Consider the following 26,715-nt stretch of genomic DNA (forward strand, 5'->3'; position numbering starts at 1 on the left):
CAAGGAAGTTAGATTCCAGTGTGGGGGACTTGGATTCTAGTCCAAATGGGGTGGATCCAACCGCCCTCTAAGTAGCCTTCTTTCAAGTTAGGTAGCTGTTACTACTACACAAGAGCTAGCGGTACTTAAGGTAGAGGAAGATTATGTAGACTGGAGAAGACCTTGAGTCAAAATGAAAGGTGGGGTATAAATATTTCAGTAAATGACTGAATGAATCAATGAATAAAGTTTGCTCAGTGGAGTCGTAGGAACCACTGCATCTTATGCCACAGTGTGTGTGTATATATAAAATTTTTTGCCACTGTGTGACACAGAGTGTTGGACTGGATGAGCCGTTGGTCTGATCCAACATGGCTTCTCTTATGTTCTTATCCGAGTTATTGGTTTCTCCATCCCATTGTCCTACAAGGCATAAATACTGTATGGAATGCACCACCAAAAGGCAGGATGTTTAAACAGATTTAAATATAGCTTAGACCAAGATTAAAGGATAGATCTTATTTTCACCGGCTGCTTATCCTTATAGCTAACTAGGACCCTTGGGTTCAGAAACAGACATCTCTGTTGCTGGTAGCCAAGAAGGGGATATCCATGACCACAGTGCCCTGCTTATCAGTTCCAGGAGAATCTCCGCAGCCATTTTGGAAGCAGAATGAGAGTGACCTTAGCCTTGCATTTTAGTGAAAAATACATGAGTCCTGGGAATAAGCTCCCTCTGATAGGAGGAAGGGATTGTTAACTAGGTCAGAATCATGCCACAAACTCAGCATCAGTCCGTTTGGGGTTGGGTCTGTTTCAGTTCTTGAGGCACCTTGAGTATCAGGCCATTTATTCTACAGAACAAAGGCATGTTCCTGGTAGACCTCACCCATCATACTGAGCGTTTCATCTTTGTTTTGTTTCCATTCACTTAGGACTTTCAAAAACAACACACACTTACCTAAGCCGTACTTTTCATCTTTTTTCAACTTTACCAAGTTGATCTCCCTCTCTGGCAATGAAATCACATTCTGTTTTGTTTGTACATCTGTTGAGGGAGGGGAAAAAAACCTGACTCAGATAGGATGGGGTGAATTTCTTTCTAGCATGCTATAACAGGACTCAAAAGCTTTTAAGTCAACTTTTGTTTAGATTTACTGTGCAATAAAAAGGACTCTTCCTGCTACTCAGAAGGCCATTAATGGCAGGCCTAATAACAATTTAGACATTCTAGACATTTGCTAAGATTGAATGCTCTTCTTTCTTCTATGTAAAATAACTTATTTGGAATGCACCATCAGGTAAGCATTTAAAACAACATACTAATCCCCAGTTTGAGAAAAGCACAGGAAGGGACTGGATGAAATCTATTCTGACAATGTACACTGATCTATCCGCTTGAAGTCTAAACCGCTCAATGATTTTGCAGAATCCTCTGCAGAAAGGCATCACCTCTCCTCAGACAAGAAAGATGGCCCACTTCATACATGACATACGTAAGAGTCTAAGAGTTGTCAAATCACACTTCCAGCTGGCTTGGTGTCAAGAGGTGTGGCCTAATATGCAAACTAGTCCCGGCTCAGCTTTTTCTACAAAAAACCCCTGTGCGAAACAATGGTGATGTCAGGGGGTGCTCCTGCTGGGCTTTTTCTACAAAAGCAGCCCTGTGGGTGCCTGACTGTATACAGGCTCCAGCCCTTTCAGACATTCAATGAGGACTGCAGGAACACAATTAAGGGAAGGAGGAAGCGGAATTGGGATGGCAAAGTCAGCCCCCAAGCCATGTTTGTAAAATAAATTCACAGCTGCAGTGAGAACTGTACTGAGAGTACTACCAAATTATAGCTCATCCCTTAGCTGCTAAAGTTCAGGAACTCTTTGGGTACTATCTAATAGCCTGGGTGTTATTTTTTAAAAATGATTTTTATAAAAGCAGCAAGGAAGTACAAGCTAATCACCAACAACCAGTCGAAAATTCAGAAAGTATTAGGTTTAAATAGGAATTTTTTACTCCAGTATTTTTTTTTAAAAAGAAACTGAATCAACAGTGCTGACCTAGAACATAGGCTTGGCCAGTATCTTCGGTGGAGGAGGAGTCTGATTCATTTTTCTTTCTTTCTAGGCTGGCATTTAAACCTGCATGAGACTGTAAACTAAAGAGTTGTTGGAGAAAGTATGAAGGAGAAAGTGGAGAAGGAGAAAGAGAAAGCAGGAGAGGACAAAGGGGAAAACATGATAATGATATAAATAAATATGACACACAAATGAAGGCTGGTATAAAAAGGCATGTTGCTTTGTTCTAGAACAGGGGTCCTCAACAAAGGGCCCCATGGGCACCAAAGTGCGTGCCAACACCTTTTCTGATGCCTGCCAAGTTTTTTTAGAAAGTGGGTTGGGCCAAGTACAGCTTTCCCCCAGCAGAGCATCTTACTGACCACTGGAGATCTCATTGGCTGTGCATATTTTAAAAAACATTTCAGTGGCAGCTGTCCCCACCCACGGTGTTGGTTTTGTTCTCTCTCACACTCCTCTTTCCCAGTGCAAAATCACCCTTTAAAACTGTCTTCTCCCCTGCACGTTGGCTTTCTCTCTGCATATGTCTGGCTCAGCCTCTCACAGCAGCCATGTTGTGGCTGCACCCACCATCTTTGTCTCAGAATTCCAAAGGTGCCCAAGGGCTCAAAAGGCTGGGGACCCCCTGTGCTAGAAATACACCAGTGGAAATACACGGAACATGGAGAAGTTCATTCTATTCAACACAGAAACAGAGCACAGGGGAATAAACGTGAAATAGCTGGTCGTAAAGAGATTTTAGTATGATGGGATGAAAATGAACACTGCAGCTCTACAGAATTACAGCACTTGCTTAAACACAGTGCAGAATTGACCACCGGCACTGTCAGGAGCACATGTACACTGAACTAACATAGAATGCTCCAGAATTTCTCACTCTTTACTAATAAAAAACTCAAATGGGATTCTGGATCAATGATGCATGGTTAAGTGCCATTAAGTTATTTCTGACTTTTTAGCGACCCCATGAATTAATCACCTCCCATTCTCATGTCTTGCAAACAGAGGGCTACGGCTTCTATGATTGAGTCAAACCATCTCGTGTTGGGTCTTCTTTTCCTGCTGCCTTCAACTTTTCCTAGCATTATTGTCTGTCCCAGTGACTCTCATCTTCTCATAACGTGACTAAAGTACAATAGCCTCAGGTTAGTAATTTAATATTGTCTATCTGCTCCTGATATCCGCTGCAGCACATCAGAAAGCATGCTGAATGTAGAACATAGAAAAAACCAAAAATGTGAACTGAAGAAGGGAACCTGCGCTTTCAGATGTGTGGCAGTGCCATTCTAAAACGGTATAAGCATACATATGTACACTGTAATCTGAGCTTCCTATGAATATGAAGACAGGTATAGAACCAGTTTAAATGCTACAGGCTCTCTGATGAAGTTGTGGAAAAACACCTCCCTGTGATAGGCGTTTAAAATGGTGAATGGAATGGAACGCTTCTTATCCTAAGTGCTGGCCCAAATATACATACAGCATCTCTATATCAGCATCAATGATATGGTTGTAAACAGCACGGAGGAGAAAAAACTTAGTCACTTTAACAGGGGCTCAATGGGAAGTTATTTGCCAGGTGATGTTCTTTACACCCATGGCATGAAGAAGACGACGACTGCAGATTTATACCCCGCCCTTCTCTCGGAATCAGAGACTAAGAGCGGCTTACAATCTCCTATATCGTCTCCCCCCCACAACAGACATCATGTGAGGTGGGTGAGGCTAAGAGGGCTCTCACAGCAGCTGCCCTTTCAAGGACAACTCCTGCGATAGCCATTCCAGCAGCTGTAAGTGGAGGAGTGGGAAATCAAACCAGGTTCTCCCAGATAAGAGTCCGCACACTTAACCACTACACCAAACTGCCTCAGCAGTCCATTTCCATCCATTAAAACTCACTTAAAGGGTCAGAAATTCCACCCCCCACTCAGGCCTGTTGACAATCCTGTTGTAAGGTGACCTTTGGCAGTTTGGAGACACTGCCTATGTTTAAACCAGGTGGTGATGGAAAATGTCATCCAGCTGCAGCCAATTTATGGCAACCCCATAGGGTTTTCTAGGCAAGAGATGTTCTGAGGTGGTTTGCCATGGCCTGCCTCTGCATAGCAACGTTGAACTGCCCAAGTGGTTTCCCATCCCAAGTGCTAACCACGGCTGACCCCACTTAGCTTCTCAGATCTGACAAGATAAAGGCTAGCCTGGGCCAGGTCAGGGCTTGAACCAGATAGCTGGTTTTAAACACGACCAGGGCTGGCCCTACACTGTCTGGCACCCTGGCAGGGCTAACTTCTGGCATCCCACCCCCCACTGATAATGTCATTGAGTCAGATGGGGGGCACCCAATTTGGTGATCCCAGAAGGCCAGCACCCTAGGCAACTGCCTAGTGGCAAAGCTGGCCCTGAACACGACACTCCCCGCATACATTCTCACTAGGAGGTGCTTTTTGTGTTGCTTACTGACGGGTACTATAGCCTCCATAGTGAGGCTATAAGAGAGATTCTTACTTATTCAACTTTGCTGCTCCAGACGCTGATTCCGCATCAGTTTTTGGCACCGGTTGGAAGATTTTCCCCATTAATTCTTCCATCCTTCGCGAAGAAGAGTCTGCAGCGCCAATGACGTTTTTCCGAAAAGGGCTGACCGAGATCTGACTCTGGCTCAGATCGTGGAAGGATTTGCTCATGATCTTGGGCCTTTCTTCCCACGACTGCTTCTCGTTCTTGTCTCTGGAGCAACCCTGGAGGGGCTGGAAGAGGGACAACTCGGAGCAGGACAGTCTCTTCAGGATTTCTGCCTGAACCGACAATGGCCGGACAGCCAGGCGGCTCAGCGTGTTGCTGGCCAGGCTGCCTGTGCTGATTGCCCGGCCCATGTTAAATCCTTTCACAGAGTCTGTGTGGAGGTTGAGGCTCCTAAAGGACGCTCTTTCTGCAAGCAAAGGAGATTGGTTTAGGCAAGTTATAAAAAGAGTGAAATAGCTTTCCTGAAGGGGGGGGCGTGGCTCAATGGAAGAGCATCTGCTTGGCATACAGAAGAACCCAGGTTCAATCCCCGGCACCTCCACTAAAAATCAGGTTGCAGATGATGTGACAGTCCTCAGCCTGAGACCCTGGAGAGCCACAGACAGTCTGAGTAAACAAAACTGAGGCTGATTTCCCACTCACCCTATGCCACTCTGACGTTCCTCTTTTCAGTGCAGCGTTCTTCCGATTTCCCACTATCTGCCCCAGGGCTTCATCTTGCATCGCCGTTTTTGTGTGGTAAACAGAAACCGCTAAAAACCAGTTTCTTGTTGCTGCGCAAAAATGCTGACACAAGCTGAAGCCCTGGGGCAGATAGTGGGAAATCGGAAGGACACCGTGCGGAAAAGAGGAACGTCAGAGCGGCGTCGGGTGAAGTGAAAAATCGGTCTGAATTTGATGGACCAAGAGTTATACCAAGAGTATAAAGGAAGTTTTATGAGTTCATGAAACCTAGAAATAATTTACTGCATTAGCGATGATAACAATTCCATCTAAATAAATCCAGCCATTTTGCTGCTCCATGTGGAGTCTCTGCGAACACAAAGCAGCAAAATAACTCATCTCAGGGTAGTTTTTGCACAGGAAAACACCTGTGGGGGGGGAGAAGGCAGAAACCCTTCATTCCCCCCACCCCACCCCGCTGACATTCTGAGCCCATTTGGGCTCCCATTTTTTTTAAAGAAAGAAGCTGTTTCTCTGCAGTTTCTAAGAGGCTGCTGAGAAGATGAGTCAGGTCTGGGGAACCAGACCCAACTCTTTAAAAATCGTAACATGTGGTTTGGCTCAGAGAGAGAAACTTTCTCAAAGGTCATCCAATGTGCTTCAATGGTTGGGGGGAGGGACTTGAAGCTGGTGGTACTAGTCAAATTTGCTAACCATTGCACCACACTGGCTCTCTCTGCATAACTATAACAGAAGCCCTGCTGGATCAGGCCAATGGTCCATCCACTCTAACACTCTATGTCACACAGTGGCCAAAATCCAGGTGCCATCAGGAGGTCCACCAGTGGGGCATGCCTGCATTGTGAATAAAGAACGAGGCATCATTTAACTACATGTGGCCAATGTTCCCTCTAAACTGCACAGTCTTGTGAGCAAAAATTCTACTTCGTGAGCTACGGACATTAAAGCTGTGAGCTATTGGCATTGACGCTGTGAGCTACTGCATAAATTATTGTGCTCTGGGATCATCCTTCCTGAGCTAAGACAAAAATGTGTGAGCTAAAAATCTGTAAGCTAGCTCATGCTTACTCAGTTTAGAGGGAACACTGCATGAGGCAATAGCCAAATGCCATGGACAATTTTGCTCCTGTGCTCTATAGTAGTCAAATTTAACCGCTACACATAAATATATACACATGAAGCTTATGCTGAATCAGACCCCTGGTCCATCAAATTAGGATTATCTACTCAGACTGACAGCAGCTCTGCAGGGTCTCAGAAAGAGGTCTTTCATATCACCTACTGCGAGATTCTTTTAACTGGGGATTGAACCTGAGACCTTCTACATGACAACTACAGGTTCGACCACTGAGACACAGCCGCTACCCATATCATTTGCAGTAGGCTTATCAGAGATAAGAAGGGTTAGATCAACAGCTTATGGTCCATCAGCAATTATTCCAAGGATAACTGACTCCATAAACAAGTCCGAGAGGAGAGCCCGATGATTTATCTGCCGCCTTACATACACAAACTCTCCAAGAGAGACGTCTACGCTGCATAACTAGAGCAGGGTCAGGAGTAAAGAATTTGAGCAAGATCGCAGCTCTTCTACCATGAAGAGGTAACTGGTACTGATAGCCAGGAAAGAGGAACTGCAAGCTCTCTCAAGTCCCCAACAAAACAGGATACTGCACAAAGCAATTATTTGCACAAAAGCTAGCCAAAAGCAGTTCTAGCAACATGGCTACTGCAGTCTGCTTTTTCTTCTCTTGTAACACATAGTAAGTAACTACACATGACATGTTGCCCCTACACATCCAGTTTTCCTGCCCTCACTCTGCTTCACTGGCTGCCATTTGTGACAACTGGGGAAAACAAAACATGTGACCAAATAACATCACACATTTTTTTTCTCCATCAATCTTGCAAGGGGCAGGGGCGGGAAGAAACACAAGTCTGCCATTTTGATTGGCAGCCATGAACATTCTACAGCATTCTGCCTTTTATTGCTTCCAGGGTGAATTAGCATTTCCTTTCCATTTAAACTTTAGCACATTCACACAATGCAAGTGAGGACAGTGAAGCTGCTGATGTCCATAGAACAGGCGTCCACAACATGGCGCCCGTGGGCACCATGGCACCTGCCAAGTGCATTTAGAAACTAGGCAAGATCATGTGAGACTTTTGTCCCCAGCAGGGTTTCTGATCGGCTGTGCAGATTAAAAGGTATCCTGTTAAACAGAACTTCTGTCCAAAATGTTAAAGAGCTGCTATTAGAGTTATATGTAGCTTCACTCTCTAACATTTAGTGGTTGGCCCCGCCTCCTGCAGCAGCCATTTTGTGGCTCCACCCACCACCGTGTCAGAATTCCACAGGTGCCCACGGGCTCAAAAAGGTTGGAGGTCCCTGCCATAGAACAACATGTGGAAGCAGAAGCTGAAGCTGTCCATCAGTGCTTACCAATCTCCTGAGTATCCTGGTTACTTTGCCTGGCTCTCATCTGTAGCTGAAATTTATGTTGCGAAGAGCATAGCTGCAGCAAGTACTGACAGGTCTTGCTTGTGTCGGTTTGGAATGCATGTTTTATACCATCGGATGTGTTCTGCAGAGTTACTTTCCTCTTCTGAAATGTGAAAAACATATACATTTTTTTTTAAAAGACTAGCCTTCCAGATTGAAAAACACTCTAATCAATAGTCTTAATATGAGCAAACCAAACAATGGATTAGATGGACTTTAAGATGTATTGAGTGATCGATTCCTATAAAACTCATTTTAAAAATGAAATTATAACTCGTCTAGTGTCTATGTAAACCAAAAGCAAACCAAAACATTACTTTTTCCATTACTCAGCACATGAAGTCAGGAGGAACTAAATAACAACAAACGATGGACAATGCCATCATATGGCAGCAGGGGTGGAATTCTAGCAGGAGCTCCTTTGCATATTAGGCCACCCAGCCCTGATGCAGCCAATCCTCCAAGAGCTTACAAAAAAGAGCCTTGTAAGCTCTTGGAGGATTGGCTCAGGGGTGTGTAGTCTAATATGCAAAGGATCAGGAGTGTGTGGCCTAATATGCAAAGGAGCTCCTGCTAGAATTCCACCCGAGTGGCAGGCAAATCATGGCAACTTTGCAAGGTTTACAAGGCAAGAGAAGAAAAGTTGGTTTTGTCTGCTTCAGTGGGGCAACCCTGAACTTCGGAGGTAGTCTCCCATCCAAGTACTAACCATGGCTGACCCTGCTTAGCTTCCAAAATTTGATGACATCATGTTCCCCCAGGCTATCTAGGTCAGAGCTCAGTAGCAATACCCAGATTCAAAGGCTTGTGCCTTCTCTCCTGCACACCTGATTCTATTTTAAACAACAACAGGGGAACTTCCACATTCAGAGGCCCTGAATTCAGAAGGCAACATTAATGGAAGGTTTTGGCCTTTATGCCCTGTTGTTGGTCCTCCAGAGGATCTGTTTGGCTGCTGTGTGAGATAGAAAGCTGGACTAGATGGACCACTGGTCTGATCCAGCAGGGCTCTTATGTTCTTATGTGTTTGAAAGTTTTTTCTGAAGTTCCAAAAATAATTCTTATAATGTTGAAAAGTAGTTAGTCAGGGAGAAGGCTAGGATAGAACCCTGAAACGTTAGCTTTCTCCAGGCAAGGAGGCTTTTGACATGGGGAATAGGTAAGTGTGGATCAGTCATGCAATCCCTCCCATCTGTCTTCTGAAGCGCAGTGGTCCCAAGAGGATTAACCAAGATCTCTTTTCTGGAATGTGCAGATCTGAAGATTTCCGTCTCATTCAGAAAGAAAGTTTTGTCAGCAATTCTCAACTTTCTCCTTGCTCTCCACTTCTAGTTCTCTTGTATTGTGCAACTTGGCTCACTCCTTGAGCCACCTGGATTTCTTTACTAAGAGCGTTTGCTGCATGCAGCAGTGCACCTCGTCCTGTCCTGTCCTTTGCTTTTGGCACAATGTAATTCAAAGGATGCGGGTTACTCAATTTAGGGAAAGTGGGTGTCAAGTGTCAGGAAAACCTGTGCAATCTTGGCCTTTACGGTAAATGTTACCAACGTACACTAAATGATATTTTCTTTGTTTCTCTCCATGGGAAGCGAAGGACAGGAGAACGGATGCCGTTGTGAACTTCGAAAATAAGAACTCCTTTAGGGCAGACACCCAACAGAATTCCAGTCTGAGACTTCTTCTCTGGCAATACGCGATGAAAGTGAACACCATACTCCGTTAACCTCTGACAAATCTAGAGAGAGAGAGATTTGTGAGATGCATAAAACTAAAGAGACAATGAATGAAAAATCTTAAATGAGAATGCAGCATTTTCAAAAGGACAACAAATATGATAAAGAGCTGTCCCCAATTAACAGTCTGAGAAGTCAACATTATAAGCCCTGTTCATTCACCGTAATTTTGCTGCTCCAGCCTTCAATAACAAGAGAGCTATGCTATCCCTGTTACGCTCAGTCACCATCTTGTGTGAAAAGGGCAAAGGATAAAATTTTCAGCTTCAGCTCCTGCAAGCACACACCCTAGCAGCCTTGCATTTCCAATGGTGTGTAACCAAAGCAGAGAACTACATGCTCATTAAAATAAGAGACCACACATACCAAGTGGATTGATCACGGCACAATCTTCTTTTATGTTCTGCTTGACAGCTAGAAATACAACCGAGTTGAGCTGCTGTGATAGATCCATCTGACTAGGAGAGCTGTGTTTCTTGAAAGCTTATGCTACAATTTGCTAGTCTTAAAGTTGCTACTGGACTCTTTACTATACTAAGCTATTGTGAGGCACGCACACCTTTTATTTCTCGGTGGTTTATTTATTTATATTTTGATTTATATCCCGCCCTTCCCACCAAAGTGGCTCAGGGCGGCTCACAACACATAAAAATTTAACATAGGGTTTAACTTTTAAAACATCAATTAGCATCTTTTTAAAACAATAAGTTAATAAAACATAAACATAAAACCAGCGGTCTATCAAAATGCCCCTACCACCATCCGAGGTTCCCAGTGTCGGTTAGTTGTAAGCCAGCCGGAAGAGGGCCATCTTGCAGGCCCTGCGGAACTGCCCAAGGTCCCGCAGGGCCCTCACCTCCTCCGGCAGCTGGTTCCACCAGCAAGGTGCCGTTACTGAGAAGGCCCGATCCCTGGTAGATTTCAAACGGGCCTCCTTTGGCCCGGGGATTACAAGCAGGTTTTGAGAATCCGATCTAAGTACTCTCTCGGGAACATGTGGGGAGAGATGGTCCCTAAGGTAGGCAGGTCCTAGGTTGTTTTAGTAAACTAACAGTGCAGCTGTAAACTTGTATACTTAGAAAAAAATCCCACTGAGTTCATTGGGACTTACTCCCTAGCAACTGTGTTTAGCATTGTCAGCGCTCTAGTTTTCTAGGGGTAGCCACAAAGAATGTGCTGTCGAGTTGCCACTGATCCGCAGGGCATTGTGGGCAAGAGACAAGCAGGGGTGGTTTGCCTTTGCCTTTCTCTGCGTAGTAATCCCAGTCTCCCTTGGTGGTCTCCCATCCAAGTACTGACCATCCATGTTCTCTCTAAAGCTGTGGAGTCTTGTGAGCAGAAATTCTACTTTGTGAGCTAAAGGCGTTAAAGTTGTGGCCGAGCAATTTGGTCGCCGCATAAATTACGTTTGCTCTGGGGCCAGCCTTCCCAGGCTAAGACGAAAATGTGTGAGCTGGAGACTAAAAAACTGTGAGCTAGCTCATGCTAACTCAACTTAGAGGGAACACTGCTGACCACGGCCAACTCTGCTTAGCTCCTAAGCTCTGACAAGTCTGGGATAAGTCAGGCTGTTCAGGCTGCTAGATATAGCCAGGGCTTTTTTTTTGTAGAAAAGGTCCAGCAGGAACTCATTTGCATATTAGGCCACACTCCTAATGCCAAGCCAGCTGGAACTGTGTTCCTGTGCATTCCTGCTCAAAAAAAGCCCTGGTTATAGCCAAAGGAATGTGTCTAAATCGTGGATACAAGCAATTCACAAGTTGGAACCCAAGACCGGGGTGATGGTGGTGCTGGTTACCAAGAATCACTTCAGGCATCACAGCAGGTAAGAGATCCCTCCCCCTTCTCTTAACATGCTGTACATCTTCCACAGTGTCTGGAAGAGAGAGCTACATCTGGAAGCCTCAGTCAATCACAGCTCCTGCAAGTATGTTTTCTATGTGCTGCCAAGCATGGGTCTCACTGTAAAAATATTTTGTCAACATGCTGCCATAGTGGGGGATCCAGGTTTTCCGCTTGCAATGGACTCTTCCCAGTTTACAACTGGGATTCCTTCCACCCATTCAGAGGCACAACTGAGTTCATATAAAATCTAGTAGGACACACTAGAGAAAGCACGTTTAACGGCACACAAAACCATTCATATATTAACCTTCAGAAATTCCAACTCGGCTTCTTTTTCAGAAGCTCCAGCGTAAGTGCTATGCAGTTTTGGCAATTCTTCTTTGACGTGAGAAAGGTCCAGGTTCTCCATCACTCTAGGTGGTAAGTAGTGCTCCAGTCTGAAATAAGACAGGCCATGCACCTGCGGAGAGAAGCACTGGGGTAAAATAAACAGCGTGGCCACAGTGTATCTCAGTGTGGATGCAATACTCACATGCAGAAAGACTGGTGTACTGCTGCCTTCTCCCTCTCCCCATGTCTATGCATGCATCTCTTTAATCAAAGAATTAAAGGCTCCTGTGCATCTGAAGTAATTATCCCTAAAAGAGGCTGCCCACTGCATCTCTAAATGTTTGGGTTGTGCCTTTTCACATTTGTACTCTTTATAGGTGTGGGAAATTTGGACACATCTCCAGTACCAGGAGGGATCAGATTATTCAGTTTCAAAACAGATGCAGTAGAATCACTTACTCTCAGAGAAGGATGGCCTGAGTTTCTGCGTGAGTCACTGCTCTGGGGCACGCTCTTTTATTTTCAGATTTTATAGTGAATAGTGCCTCTGATTTTAATTCAGAAAAAAGATGCTTCATATAGCGTAAGTTTGGAAAATACTGCCCTATTGATTAGAACTGGCCTTCTGTTTGTCTCTCTGCTACCTCAAAGAAAAAATCATCTTTCTTGGGGCTGCATTTATTTTGTTTTTTAAAAAGAAATTATTTCAGCTTCAGGACAACAAACGGAGAAGATCTCCCCTGTTTCCCCAATCTTGGTTCTGGCCACTGAAAACCAACTCCATAGGAAGTCATGTTGGTATTCTGTCTGCTCTGCTTTAGAACAATAGACCCCGCTGAGCATCCAGAACGGTGACACTGGAAAACAGAACTGGAGGTCACAGAAGAAATACCACCCTTACCTCTGCTTGGTAATCTCCATATTCAGCCTGGAGAGCCAGTGATGCTAGCAGTAAAGCTGTTTCATCGTCACAGTGCATCCTCTCCTCCAGGAGATCTTTCCTTAACTGCAAGTAATACTGATGACATGTCAGAGTGTGTCTGGGGAAAAAGAACAAAGCACAATAATGAATATGCAGTGCGGAGATAGCAATTATACATAGCTTAAGCAAGGTGATAGTGATAGTTTTCTTTTCACTAAAACTGGCTTCCTGTGCCGAAAAATAACACTTGGCAGTTATGTACCACTTGCAGTGTTCTATATTATGCTAAATAGACTGCATCTTCCGAGTAGTCTGTGAAGACCACATACGTGCGCTTTAGTGCAAAACTGCATGATGCAGAGAGGAATTTCCTAAAAGAGCACATAGCGAGTGTGCTCTATGCACGGACACTGCACACGGGCAAGGGTGGACAGCACAGTCTGCATTCATAATAATAAGGCCTGGTTCACACGTACAGGAGAATGAGGTGGTGGAAATCTGATATAACAGGTCAAGCTGCACCCGCTGCCAGGCAGAGAATTACAGCTTTGAACGTTCCTTCAGAGAAAAACCCTTGCAATGAGAAAGCTAGCAAAGAAGGGAGGAAGCTTCAGACTCCATTCTCTTTGCTTAATGCTGGTTTTCTGTTTTCAGTGAAACAGTAGTGCACCACAAAATGTGCTCCTGCACTTAAAGTCTGAGGTAGTGGAGGTCAGTTTACCACTCTATTGCCCCCGTCATTCCTTTGCATGTGTAAACAAGGGCTAATAATGGCTAGAATGCTAACAATTGTTTACAACTTATCAGATACGTTATTTAAAGGAAATCCTTATCCCTTTATGCAAGGGGGAACTGAGGCTGGTGAACATCTTACCTTCTTAGACATGATGCTGCAGTACTTTTTGCTCCTATTCCCTTCTGGGCAGGGAGGCATCACAGGGTGTGAGTGGTTTGCAGGGAAACAACTGCACTTAACGGTTGCATCCTTATGGCTTTTCTGTTCTGCCTTGACTCCCAAACAGGAGCAGCCTCTCCCCCCAGTCTCTGCACAGCATCCTTGTACATTTGTTAAAGCTTGAAGCTGCACCCCCCAGTTTGCTGCAATTTTTCCTGCTTTCGGAAGAGACTGCAGCTAAACTGTTTTTGCACATGGTGGATGGGGAAAATGCAGATTTCTTCAGACCATGTGTCCACACTGGTGCCATTTTCCTTGCCCCAGTCCCCTGTGACCCCCAATTCCAACACCAGAGGGTTTTATTGAGATAAAAAATTGGTAATTTTTATAGCACTACAGTGATATAACAATTACCATTTAAAAAAAAGCTGGAAAAATCCCTTCGATGGCATGGGAAGATAACATCCACAGGGGGCGTGAAGCAAGGGAAGTGTGTGCAGAACTGTCATGTGAAAGCATTGATACCGATGCAAATGCCTCTTAAAGTGAGCAGCAAGAAGAGCCATAAAGAAAATCACCACCATGTGGAAGCATCCAAGAAGTGTGTCCAAGCCCCAAGAAACAGTCTTGGATCATGGAAAGAGGATGAGGGGCTGTGGCTCAGTGGGACACCCTCTGCCTGGCATGCAGAAGGTCCCAGGTTCAATCCCTGGCATCTCCAATTAAAAAGAACCAGGCAGTAGGTGACATGAAAGATCTCTACATGAGGCCCTGGACATCTGCTACCAGTTTGAGTAGACAATACAGACTTTGATGGGCCAATAGTCTGATCCAGTTTAAGGCAACTTCATGTGTGTTCGTGTGTAGAAAAGAAACACGGCAGGCACTCACTGTATCAAGCTGCAATCATCCACAAAGAACTTAATACGGAAGAACAAGGAGAAGTTGATGGTGTTCTTGCTCTTTTTCTTTGGCTCTTCTTTCCATCCCTCAGGGGCTATTTTTGTTAGTTTTAATTCTGGATCGATGAAGAAAAATTCATTTTCTGCCATACAGGAGAGGAGAGAAAATACAATAATTAATAAAACACCAATCAATCCGGTGATTTATTGCGCTGAACTACAATTGGATTTACTCACCATTCATATGCAATCAGCAGCCATTTCCTGTTCATGACCCTTAACTGTTCTCATTAAATCTGGGAGACTCAAAAGGCACAAAGCCCTGCAAATTGAACACCTGAGCCCATGAGAGAGAAAACTGCAGGGGGCAGTGACAGCCATGGTCTCCCACAGTCATGTTTGTATGTTGGCAGATGCAAAGCCCTTCTGACAGCTTTGGGAACTGGTATAGCGTGGTGCGCGTATGAGAACAAGCTGTGACCCAGGACACCCCTGGCTCAAGTCTCACACATTATGAATTTGCTAGGTGATCCACCCTCCCTCAGCCTCTGTCCCAATCTGACATAGGGGGACAATTTGGCCATCTTGAAGAAGAAGACGACTGCAGATTTGTACCCCGCCCTTCTCTCTGAATCAGAGTCTCAGAGTGGCTTACAATCTCCTTTATCTCCTTCCCCCAAAACAGACACCCTGTGAGGTGGGTGCGGCTGAGAGATCTCTCCCAGAAGCTGTCTTTTCAAGGACAACTCCTACTAACTCAAAGCCATTCCAGCAGTTGCAAGTGGAGGAGTGGGGAATCAAACCCGGTTCTCCCAGATAAGAGTCCGTGCACCACTACACCAAACTGGCTCTCTCAGCTTTAAAAGGAAGCTGTTGTAAGGACTGCAACAAAGGACAGTGTGTGTTTTTGTACGTGCATGTGACGTACTTGGAATGCTGAAAATGGAATATGTATGTTGGACTAGGATCTGAGGGACCCAGCTTCAAATCTCTCCACTCTGTCATGGAAGCTTAACCGAATTCACAGAACTGTTGTGAGCATAAAGCAGGAGTAGAGAATGATGAAAGCTACTCTGGGCCCCCACTGGGGAGAAAGGTGGGGTATAAATGAAGTATGTATGTATGTAAAGTAAGTAAATTAATAGAAAGGATTGCCTAATGGCCTAAACATATTATCATTATTAGCTAGGAGTTCATATACCCAGATAATCTAACCAGGAGATCTCTAGTAGCCCAATACTTGTAAATCCCTAAGCACTTTTTAAAGAGGATAAGACCCACTGAATGCATATCTGTGCTTAAGAGCTTACGGCAAGACTCTTAAATAATTTTTGCCTGGGGTAGAGTCATAGCACTAGGCCCTAGTTGTGGGGCTGTGGATCAATGGTAGAACATCTGCTTGACAATAAGGTCTCGGGTTCAGTCCTTGCTATATCCAGTTAAAAGGACTAGGTGGTACAAGATGTGAAAGACCTCTGCCTGAGACCTTGGAGAGCTACTGCCAATCTGAGTAGACAATGCTGACTTTGACGGACCAAGGGTCTGATCCAATATAAGGCAGCTTCAGCTGTATTAGATGCAGCGATTGTCCTGTGCCAGGCTGAGGGAAGCAACTATCCAATTTTGCAGGCATTTTGTGCCAACACAGACTCCTTTTGTTTTTGCTACAACAGACTAACATGAGTACCCTTCAGGGAACTGTGCCAACCCAAAGATGCAAGAGCTATGTTGAAAACCAACAGCTATGCAGAAAGCCAGAAAACAGGCGTACTTCTTGGGAAGCCTTGGTTTAAAACAGTTATAAACAAAGGTCTCTGACCACTGAAGACTTTTTCTCTGCCACCAGTTGACGTTAGGCAAACAGTTTCTAGTCCTTTGGATTTACATGCAAAAAGTTTTGTCCCTTGAAAAAGAATGACTCCTAAAATGCTCTGCTGGACCAGACCAGTGGTTCATCTGGTCCAGCAGTCTGTTTTGCACAGCAGGCAACCAGTTGCCCAGGAGAGTTAGCAAACAATACAGGATGTTTTATACAGCTGTATCATATGATGGCTTTTAAGTCTATTCGGCCCCTTTTGTTGTCTTAAGCTAGCAGGATAAAGCCACCTTAAAAGTTACTGAGTCTTGCATCCATCTAAAAATGGGTTCAAATTACAAGAAAATTAGACTGCCTTCTTCTCATTATGCTTTATGGAATTGATGTGTAACATACCCTGACCTGAGTAACCAGGCTTGCCTGGTCTCATCAGATCTCAGAAGCTAAGCAGGGTCAAGATCTCCAATTAAGGGTTGCGACAAAGAGGCAGACAGTGACAAATTGCCTCTGAACTCTTGCCTTGAAAACCCTATGGCAAAAAACATGTTCTCATAAATTAAATGACAATTATTGACCTGTTTAATTTTTGTATGGGTCTTATTTTGGGCTTTTCCATTTATTAAAATAATAAACAAACAATTTTGAAACATCACAAGAGCTGGTTCAGATCTGCATACACATCTTTTTACTTCCCAGTCTATGGTGAATGACAGCAGAATTCTCTGCATTGGAAGTAAAGTGGAAGTTCTTTCTGTAACACCTGATTTGCAAATGGTCTCATTCCCACCAGTTCCTGCTTCTGTCATCCACTGGTGACAGCCCATGTGTGAATTGCACAAGCATTCTTACCTTTTAAGGTAGCCAAGCCAAACAAGTGATGCTCCACTAAACCAATATGGGCCACCACCATATCAAACACATCCTTGCATATCGTCTTGGTGTCGCAGGTCACCTCCAGCCTCTGCCCACTTAGAAGCAAGATGTTTACTTTCCGACGGCTCTCTTCATTCTTCCCTTTCTTGTTCTGTGTTTCATGAGATGAAACGCCAGCCGTTATCACATGAAGCTTTGTTATACCAGCTGAAATCATTGGCCTATCAAGTTCTGTGTTGCCTACACTGACAAACAGCATCTCTCTTGGATCTCAGAGAGGAATCTTTCAGATTTCCTACTACCCAACACCCAGGGCTGGCCCTGTCACTAGGCAAACTAGGTGACTGTCTAGGGCGCTGCACTTCTGGGGGCACCAAACTGGGGGGTCCCATGTGACTCAGTGACGTTAGCAGTGTGTGTGGGGCACCAGCCTTGCCTAGGGTGCCAGGCAGTCTAGGGCCAGCCCTGCCAACACCCTTTAACTGGAGATACAAAGGACAGAACCTGAGACCTTCTGCATGCAAAAGATGTGACCTACCATTAAGTCACAGTCCATCCCCAGAATAACGCTCCAAGGACTGCATATAAGCACCAAATACTGTCTCATCCATCTTTTCTACCTCTTTCTAACATTTATAGAGCCTGGCTATCTCTACAAAAATGGAAAACAACTTGCAATCGATCAAAGTGACTTTTTAGAAACCTATGCAGTAATTTTACAATCCCTCACCTGGATGGCTCAGACTAGCTCAATCTTGGAAGCTCAGCAGAGTTAGCTGTAGAAAAGAGCAAGAGACCAGCAGTACCTTAAGGACCAACACAATTTGTGGCAGGCTTTCCTGAGTCGCTGCTTCAGATATCTTCCGCAGAGAGTTAGTGCTAGCTAGTACTTGGAGATCACCAAAGAAGTCTAGGGTTCTTATGCAGAGGCAGGCAATGGAAAACCACCTCTGGATGTCTCTTGCTGTGAAAACCCTACAGGGTTACCACAAGTCAGCTGTGACTTGATGGCACCTTCCACCACCCAGTTTTACAATAAAAATCATCAATAAGATTGAACAAAAAAGCCACAGAAAACAGACTGAGATTCCAGGTAGAGGTTATTATTGGCTGCCAGAGAAGTTTTACATGCAGAAGTCTCCAGATTCAATCCTAGGCATGCTGGTTAATGGGATCTCAGACAGTAGTAATTCAGACAGACTTTTCCCTGTTTGAGACTTCAGAGAGCGCCTGCTTATCAGAGCTGATCTGAATGGACCAATGCCTTTACTCTTGCAGTTTCACATGTTTGCTGCTTCCTATAAGGCCACGGCAGGATGAACCACATGAAGTGCTACAGCAGCAACACCACGGCCAGGCCTTGGGTTGATGGTGCTCCCAGTGGAGAAGCCTGACACTGCTCAACTGATCTGTACCAAAAAGGTATCATTCATGAGCCTATTTCTAAGCAAAAGGTTTCATTTAATAAAAGCTGCTAATCGAGTTTAAAATTCAAGTTCTAGGACTTCCCTTAACCTGCCTCTCTCTCTGAAAGATTCTAATGTGACATCACAGCAGGTTGGCCAATTACATTAAGAGATGTGGGGCATGTAGAGAGAACAGATGCTGAGAAGGAGACTGCAAGAGTAAACAAGTTAGAGGAGATGCACGTATAACCCATCATATGAATATATTGCTAGGACTAAATGTGAATTAACTAAGTATCTTACCAAAATTGACTTTGGCAGGTCCAGAGAGGTGAATGGCTCAATGGTTGTTTTCACAAATTCAGGACCAAAGAAATTCTGCGAAGCACAGATGCTCACATTAGTGTTCAAGCAACAAAAGACTTGCAGCAGTGGTGATAATGATGGTCACTGGATGCATCATGGGCTAGGAAAGCTGACAACTTGTCCTTTGAAACTTACTTTAAACTATACATAAAAACATCAATTATAACAACAGATAGAAACACAAACCAATTCAAACTCTTCCTTCCTTACCACACAGCTTTGGCGGGGGGGGGGGGGTTGCAATGTAATTTTTTGCAGCTAAGAACAAATGCAATTAAGGAGCAGATATCTTCATGTATATATGTATTATGTTTCTTCTTTCATTTTCCAAATATATGATTAAAGGCCAGATTCTGTAACCAAACTGCCTCCCTTAATCGAGACAGTGTAAGTTGCATTAATTTATCATACACATATACCAATCAATGAATTATATTCATCCGTATGTATGCCAGCATGCCTGGATAAACAAACACAGAGGCAGCAACAGCAGCCACTGCATGATTTCTTATAATTGTAGCCAAATTATTTTCAATCAGTCCAATGATTCATGTAATTGATGCTTTTGTTCCCATGTTTAGTTTACAGTTGATAGGTCTGTTGATTTAATGCAGAAATGGAAGGGGAAAAAGATGCACTACTTATTCTTTCAACTCCATTTCCGATAGTGATCTTTCTTCACACCACAAAAACAGTTTGAAATAGCACAGAGAAAGAAAAATATGTACGTGCTCCAAAGGGTGGGGGAGTCAATATAAAATTGTACATGATATGAATTGTTTCTTCCCCTCCGACTGAACTCTAGTGCATGGTAAAAGCTTACAAGAGGAAAGACAAAGGTCATCCCTTTAACTTCTGAAACAAAAGGAGAAAATGCTGCTAAGTATGAACCATTGTAGAAGTCACAGCCTTGTAGTTCTCCTAAAAAAATATGACCTGCTGACCTATTTATGTAGTTTAAGTAGGATACATCTATTCTCCAAAGAGTGTACATAAGAACATAAGAGAAGCCATGTTGAATCAGGCCAGTGACCCATCCAGTCCAACACTCTGTGTCACACAGTGGTCAATATATGTGTGTGTGTGTGTATATGTATACACACACACACACACACATATATTGGCCACTGTGTGACACAGAGTGTTAGACTGGATGGGCCATTGGCCTGATCCAACATGGATTCTCTTATATTCTTATGTACACTCTTTGGAGAATAGGTGTATCCTACTTAAACTACCCTATATTCAAGAGGTTTTCAATCATTCTAGCTAAGAGAAAGCTTTTCCACATGTTTGCCGTGGAATTCTTGCAAAGGATTTGGGGGCACGTTCAAGGATATAGCATCATCTGAAGAGCAGTGGTACATGGGCCTCCTGACATTTACCCCTGCTTGGAATACACCCAACACTCCCCCCCATAGAGGAAGTAAAAGTAAAAATCAGCAGGCAACCTGCCTTTCAGGGATGCTCATCTATCATTACTATTCTTTTACAATGAAGAACCACTGATAAATCCCAGAGTTTCCAGGAACAGAATTTTGAAAAAACACAGCTACCAGCAGTCATACCTAGTATGTGATGGAAAGCGGCTTAAACAGATTTCCCAGCAGTTCTGCAGTGCCATGGTTGAGAGAATTTCCAGCAGCAATAAATAGGCGGTCGCTTAAAGACATTGCCTAAGTGGCTCTCCATTTCTCAATAGGCTGGATTGCATCCTAGGGTGTTTAAATCTGAATACAGCTGCTTCAAGCAGTGCGTGAGAATGCTCTAAACTGGCCACTACTGGAAGACTAATGGATGTGAGAGGTTGTGGTTGCCTCAGAAGCCACATTGTGGCCCAAAACAGAAAGCCCACTATCCAAATACCAGTCAATTTTCCAATGACCCAGCAGTAGGTTTTTTAATCTATAAAGACGTGAACATTTTGAGGCCAATATATCTGAAGAACAACCTTCTCTCACACAATCCTGCCGCCCCATTGCCAAGTTCTTCTTCCTATAATCTACTCTCTGCAAGTTCCCAACTTCGGAGACAAGGTGTTCTCTGTTGCAACACCTTGCCTCTGGTACCCCTTCTGCATACCCATTCATTTCAATGCCAAGTGAAAGATTTAAACATACTTTTGACAGTACATAGTATAATTTCTTCTACTGAGGGATTCTGCAGAATTTGTTTTTAATGGGCTTGTTTTGATAACAGCGCTTGTGTGGTGCTTTCAGGAGTCCACAGCACTTTACACGCACACGCACATACACACACACACAGAGGGTTGGATTCTATTACTCCTTTCTTTTACGATGATGGGGCTGTGGTTCAATGCTAGAGAGCTCTGTTTGTGAGGATTTAGTTGGGCTCTTGAGCCTTCAGCCAGGCTCTGCTCCATCTCCTTGGTCCTGGCCTGACACTCCCAGCAGCCTCGGCTCAGGAGGGGAGAGATTTAGTAGGCCTCTCTGACCAACTCCTCCATCTTGTACAGCCTGAAGCCTCCTCATCAGCCCCTTCCCTGGCCCTTTTAAGATAGAAGATATTGGATACTGGATTTATATCCTGCCCTATACTCTGAATCTCAGAGCGGTCACGGTCCTCTACCTTCCCCTCCCACAACAGACACCCAATGAGGTAGGTGGGGCTGAGAGAGCTTTTTACAGCAGCTGCCCTTTCAAGGACAACTCCTGTGAGAGCTATGGCTGACCCAAGGCCATTCCAGCAGCTGCAAGCGGAGGAGTGGGGAATCAAACCCGGTTCTCCCAGATAAGAGTCCGTGCACTTAACCACTACACCAAATTGGCTCTCTTTTAAAGCACATCTCCCCCACCTTTTGTCAGGGTTTACCCTCTCTGTGAAGACTGACAGCCCTTCCAGCTGCCACTGCAACTCCACCCAACTCAGTTTCCTGCTGCACAGCACCAGTATGCTGCTGATTATCTGTTGTGGCCACAAAAGCTCTTTAAAGGTTAGCTGTTCTAAGCCTCCTTGTGAAAGGTAAAAGGCTCTTACAAGAAAGAAAGGAAAATAATGCCTGTTTGTTCAGCGCATCACACTGACAACGAGCACTTCTCACAGGTGTAAGTTGCAAAAGTGTCCTTAAAGAAGTCTACCATCTGCCACAGAAATGGCTGCAGCTGGCTTGCGTCAAAACAGGTCGTCCCAACCTGTTTGCTTAATCATTTCTGCTGCTGTTGGGACATGCAGGCCTCCTCCTAAAAGTACAGGGCAAGTTGACAAGAATGACATTTTAAAGAGACAAGCCCCAGGGGCTTGCTGATAAGAAGGCTGACCACTTGCTATAACTTTTAAAAAGAAGGCATGGGGCTCTCTCAGATGCAGGGAATGCACTGTATTCAAAGCAGAAATTTGTAGAAGAGTTAGGCACAGTCATCATTGGGAATAGTCATCAGTCTTCATCAGATATAAGCAGCTGTTCATATCAGTATGTGCAAATGTATACCTTATAGCTGAACACATTAAAGCAAATGGTTTAAAGGTGTGCTTTAGTGGGGTCGAACAGAGAGAAGGAGGAGAGATTCTGGTAATGACAGATTTGCTGGTTGTCCCTGACAGTACAGATGCCTAAATATGTCTGAATGTTACCCTTAGTTTCCTTTGGGTCATGGCTGTTTCCAAAGCAATTTCTCTTAGGGGATCTCTGGACATATCCAGAATGGGTGTCTTCACCAGGTCTCCAGGATAGAGGCTTAGCCGAGACTGCCGGAGGGCTATTTTAGCCTGCAGCTGCATCATCTCCTCTTCCTGCCGCTTGAGCATTACTTCTTGGCTTACTAGGCTGCCGTCAAGTGATGCTTCGTATTGCCTGTTATTGAGGAAGTAAAAGCAGGGGTCATTTCGTAGAATAGGTGGCGGAGCTCATTAGCACAACACATTAGCATATGCCCCCCCCAGCCAAAAGCAACCCTATGCAAGAAAAGAGAGCCCTGGGTGAGCGAGGCCTGCTTGAGCTGGCTAGAAATAAAGCCAGCCCAAGCAGGCCTCACTCCCCTGGGACTCTCCTGGGCCACTGCCCACCCAGTCAAAAGGCCAGCAAGTTACCCGCTGCCCAAAATCCCATAAGAAATGGAGAAAGGGTGGTGTGGGCTTCTCCAAGGGTTAATGAGGGCTGCTGGGGGCGTGCAAAGCTCCTGGTGGCTGGCTGGCTGCCCACTCTCCTAATCCAGGGATTGTTATGCAGCTGCACCTACTATTCAATGGACAAGGTAGGTGGGGAGGAAGAGGGGGAACCCTCAGAAAAGTTCAGGAGCTGTGCTCCTGTGAGCTCCTGCTGAATTCAAGGCCTGAGTAAAAATGAGATGGGGAGGGGGAAAATGTCAATTGTCATGAACAAAAAGTTTTAGGTACACTGTCTGGCAAACACCATACATCATAGGTTGCTTTCAGACGGCAATGATTTCCTATTGTGTACGGGTTGCTGCTGCAAATGCAGAAGCAGTTGCTATGGCAACAGAGAATATACATTTGGGTGGCTTCTGTGCTTTCCCACAATTTCACCTTCCACATGCCAGCTCCACCTTCCATCATTTTCCCCACCTCTTTTGTGACCTTTTTTTTAAAAAAAGTAGTAGCTATATTGTTATAGTGTAATGACACTATGATCTGACCTGGCTGGCCAAATTGTGGAAGTTAACAGGATCTGCCATGGTTAGTAGTTCAGTCCAAGGTCAGTATGCAGAGGTAGGCAATGGTAAACAACCTCTCTTTGTCTCTTGCCTTGAAAAGAACCCTATGGGGTCACCATAAACCTGCTGAAGTTTGATGGCACTTTACACAATTGATGCTGTAGCAATACAGCTACTGTCATTTTAAACACACAAGCCAGCAAAAAATCCCACTGGAGTGGTAGATGCAGAGTGAAATGGTGCTGATGTGGGTGGGGAAGTCTGAAAACCCATACCCTCCCATCCACATGGTGGGCAAACCCGAATACAACCCTTCCAGAAAGACTGTACCAAAGCAGGTTTCAGGAACAACAGAGCAAAGCAGAGCAAATTGTGGAAGTGATCCTTGGGAGGACAATGTTGTGTGGATGCTCCAATAAAAGGGTGCAGCTCTAGACCCCAGGAGGAGCAAAAAACCCATCCAGAAGTGGCCACAGCAGAAGACAATGCAAAATCCAAGATCTGGTCTTACAGGAATCTTTTCAACAACCAAGAGCAGCTTAGCCAGTCCAAACAAGTGAAAGGAAAGGAAAAGTAGGTTGTATTTTCTATTTCCCTCTCCTCTGTTTTGCACTCAAACATCTTCCCTTGTAGGAAGATGTGCACATTCTGGATATTGAGGAAGTGCAATGTATTTCCTGACCAAGGAAGGAGAGGCAGAAACACACAGGTTTGGTTCTAAAATTAAAGACAGGAATAAATTCCTCGACATGAAAAGTCTTCAAAGATGCTTGCTTTTCAACACATGATACAAGCAGTGTACATGTTTAAGCAGGGCTTTTTTCCCCTGCCGGAGCCCAGGCAGTGTGGCCTAATACACAAATGAGTTCCTGCTGAGCTTTTTTTACAGAAAAAAAGCACTGTGTTGAAGGAAACTGAAGTTAATTATGGCTTTCCAGCACATATGCACAACATGAAAAACAAACTTCAGAGTGTATTATCACCATTTGCAATGACTTACACCTGGGTTGCACGTTGATAATTACTCACAAGCACCTCTGGCCTAGGAATTTTGCAAAGCCACCTTTGGTATAAGTACTCAGTTTTAACTGTAAGGGATGCACACATGTTGCCTTTTAACAACATGGTCTAAATGCCTCAAGGTCACCTCCACACCTCAGCTTCTTGACTTCTGTTCTTAAGTCAGACTGTAAGAATTACTTATTAACTTAATGCTGCTAGGATAACCAGTCAACTAGAAAATGGATTGGGGCAAAAGCAAGGGCCATGGCAAAGTTACGTTTGCTGCACTTACCTGTGGGAATGCTGGACAGCAGGGTCAAGAGAAAGGAGCCAGGGTAAGGAAAGTGTAAGGAATGCAGAATAAGAAGTGAAGCAGAAGGTTCAGGTGTAGAACGGATGGGGAAAGGACCAGACACTGTGAAGGGAAGATGTGCACATTTAACCTATCAGATGTTACAGAACTGGGTGGACTGTTCTGCAAAAGCGGAAATAGCGTCTCTGCCCCTTTAACAGCTCGGAGGAAGCTGCGCATGTCTAATGAAGTCCCCATGTTTTGTGGAAGGGGAGTAGGTGCAGAAGACCTGGTAAGTTAACATGAGAGGCACGATAAACATTTGAGAAATAAAATCTCTATGTGTTTTCAATAGTTTATAATTAGTTCAAAATGGGCTTCCTCCCCAACAGAGAGCTGCCTTGAAAAAAACACTGAAGTGGCTACAACCATAAGATAATTCTGCCCTCCCTCCTCCGGCGATCTAAAAATTCTATTGTCTTCTATGAACAATCCAAAGTCTTATTTGTTTTACCATTTTGAATCCAGGAATGAACAAAATCTTTTCATGCAGAGGATTAAAAACACCCTTAAAATTATTATTTGTTTCTAAATATTGGCATCTCTTCAGGGCCTTCCCCAAACAGGCTGATTATTTCTTTTTAAAAAATCCAGAACAAGTAAGTATAAAAAGTTGAGCATTAACTTGGCACATGTCAAACACTGGATTCAAACTTTACCACTTGCTCATTTGGTATTTCTTAACTTTCCTAGCACTGCCTAGAAAACACTTTGAATTAACACTGGCAGTAAGCGGGATGAGTCCAGAGGACCGCTACCAAGAACAGCAAGCTTTATGAAGCACAGGAACATTGTGCTGGAATCTTGGGGTTACTGATCTTATCTCAGAGGTTTATGAACTGGAAAATGAAAAATACACTCTTAGGACACTTAAAGGCTGACTAAGCCACCAGCTGTAGTTGCCTTGAAGTCGAACAGTGAAGAAATGATTAAGAATTGGAGGAAAGGTTGCAGCCAATAGGATAAATTCTTGTGGGTGGATAAACAGGGAGGGGCTGGCTTCAAGCAGAACAGGGTGCAGCATCTTGAAAAAAGATTACAGTCCTCCAGTCTATTTTGCTCACAGCTATTTGGGTTGGCACTGATTTTTAGTAGTTAGAAACTTACTACACTGGTAATTCTCCTGTTAGATGTTAAAAAGATTTGTCCTTCTTTGAAAAGAAATTGCAGTATTGGAAAATAACAAGGTACGTTCTTAGAGACAAGCTTAAGCATAGGTCCCTACAAGCGGACATGAAACTGTGTGTTGTGAGTACTGAGTAGCATTTGCTTCCATACTCAGGGTATAAAAATGCACCCCTGCCACAGTAGCCAACTCTGTGGAAGAGGATGGGAAGGGGGTCCATTCTCATGCTGTTGCTGCCACCCTCACCCAGCTCCTTCCCCTTCTCTTGTCCAGGGCTTTTTTGGGTGGCAGGAATTCCTTTGCATATTAGGCCACACACCCCTGATGTAACCAATCCTCCTGGAGCTTATGGTAGGCCCTGTACTACTAAGAGCCTTGTAAGCTCTTTGAGGATTGGCTGCATCTGCAAAGGAATTCCTGCTACAAAAAGCCCTGCTCTTGTCACATCTGTGGACGCTCCCCCCCACCACCATTGCACTATGGAAAAATGGGCAGAGCTGTCAGTTCAAGGTGCATTCTAGGCTTGGATCCTGTCAATGAAGCAACTAGTTGATGACTAGATACACCTTATTTGGATGCAAGTCATCCCTCTAATTTCCAGACACTTATCTTTTCCCTCAGTATATATCATAGGATCAAATGTCTCTGAGTTTTAAAACAACACTTCAAATACAACAGTCGCATTTTGGTTTAGGCACACCTACACATATCTTAGGGAATGAATCAGAACTACTTCTGCCTCAGACTTCAACCT

At 44.3% G+C, this 26,715-nt stretch overlaps 1 protein-coding gene across 1 annotated transcript in view; it reads right to left on the reverse strand.

Annotated features, from left to right (window-relative positions):
• Window positions 1–26,715, reverse strand: part of PTPN13 (protein tyrosine phosphatase non-receptor type 13) — a 172,463-nt gene that overhangs the window by 63,651 nt on the left and 82,097 nt on the right. The window contains exons 9-19 of the mRNA XM_060247088.1: window positions 22,442–22,661; window positions 18,788–18,862; window positions 17,055–17,229; window positions 14,379–14,532; window positions 12,572–12,710; window positions 11,648–11,800; window positions 9,315–9,497; window positions 7,703–7,865; window positions 4,558–4,981; window positions 2,035–2,132; window positions 941–1,027 (exon numbers count right to left, since the gene is read on the reverse strand). Coding sequence (XP_060103071.1) covers window positions 941–1,027; window positions 2,035–2,132; window positions 4,558–4,981; window positions 7,703–7,865; window positions 9,315–9,497; window positions 11,648–11,800; window positions 12,572–12,710; window positions 14,379–14,532; window positions 17,055–17,229; window positions 18,788–18,862; window positions 22,442–22,661 — 1,871 coding nt within the window. The remainder of the gene's footprint in view (window positions 1–940; window positions 1,028–2,034; window positions 2,133–4,557; window positions 4,982–7,702; window positions 7,866–9,314; window positions 9,498–11,647; window positions 11,801–12,571; window positions 12,711–14,378; window positions 14,533–17,054; window positions 17,230–18,787; window positions 18,863–22,441; window positions 22,662–26,715) is intronic.

This window comes from Heteronotia binoei, chromosome 9 (assembly GCF_032191835.1).
Source record: "Heteronotia binoei isolate CCM8104 ecotype False Entrance Well chromosome 9, APGP_CSIRO_Hbin_v1, whole genome shotgun sequence".
Lineage (NCBI taxonomy): Eukaryota > Metazoa > Chordata > Lepidosauria > Squamata > Gekkonidae > Heteronotia > Heteronotia binoei.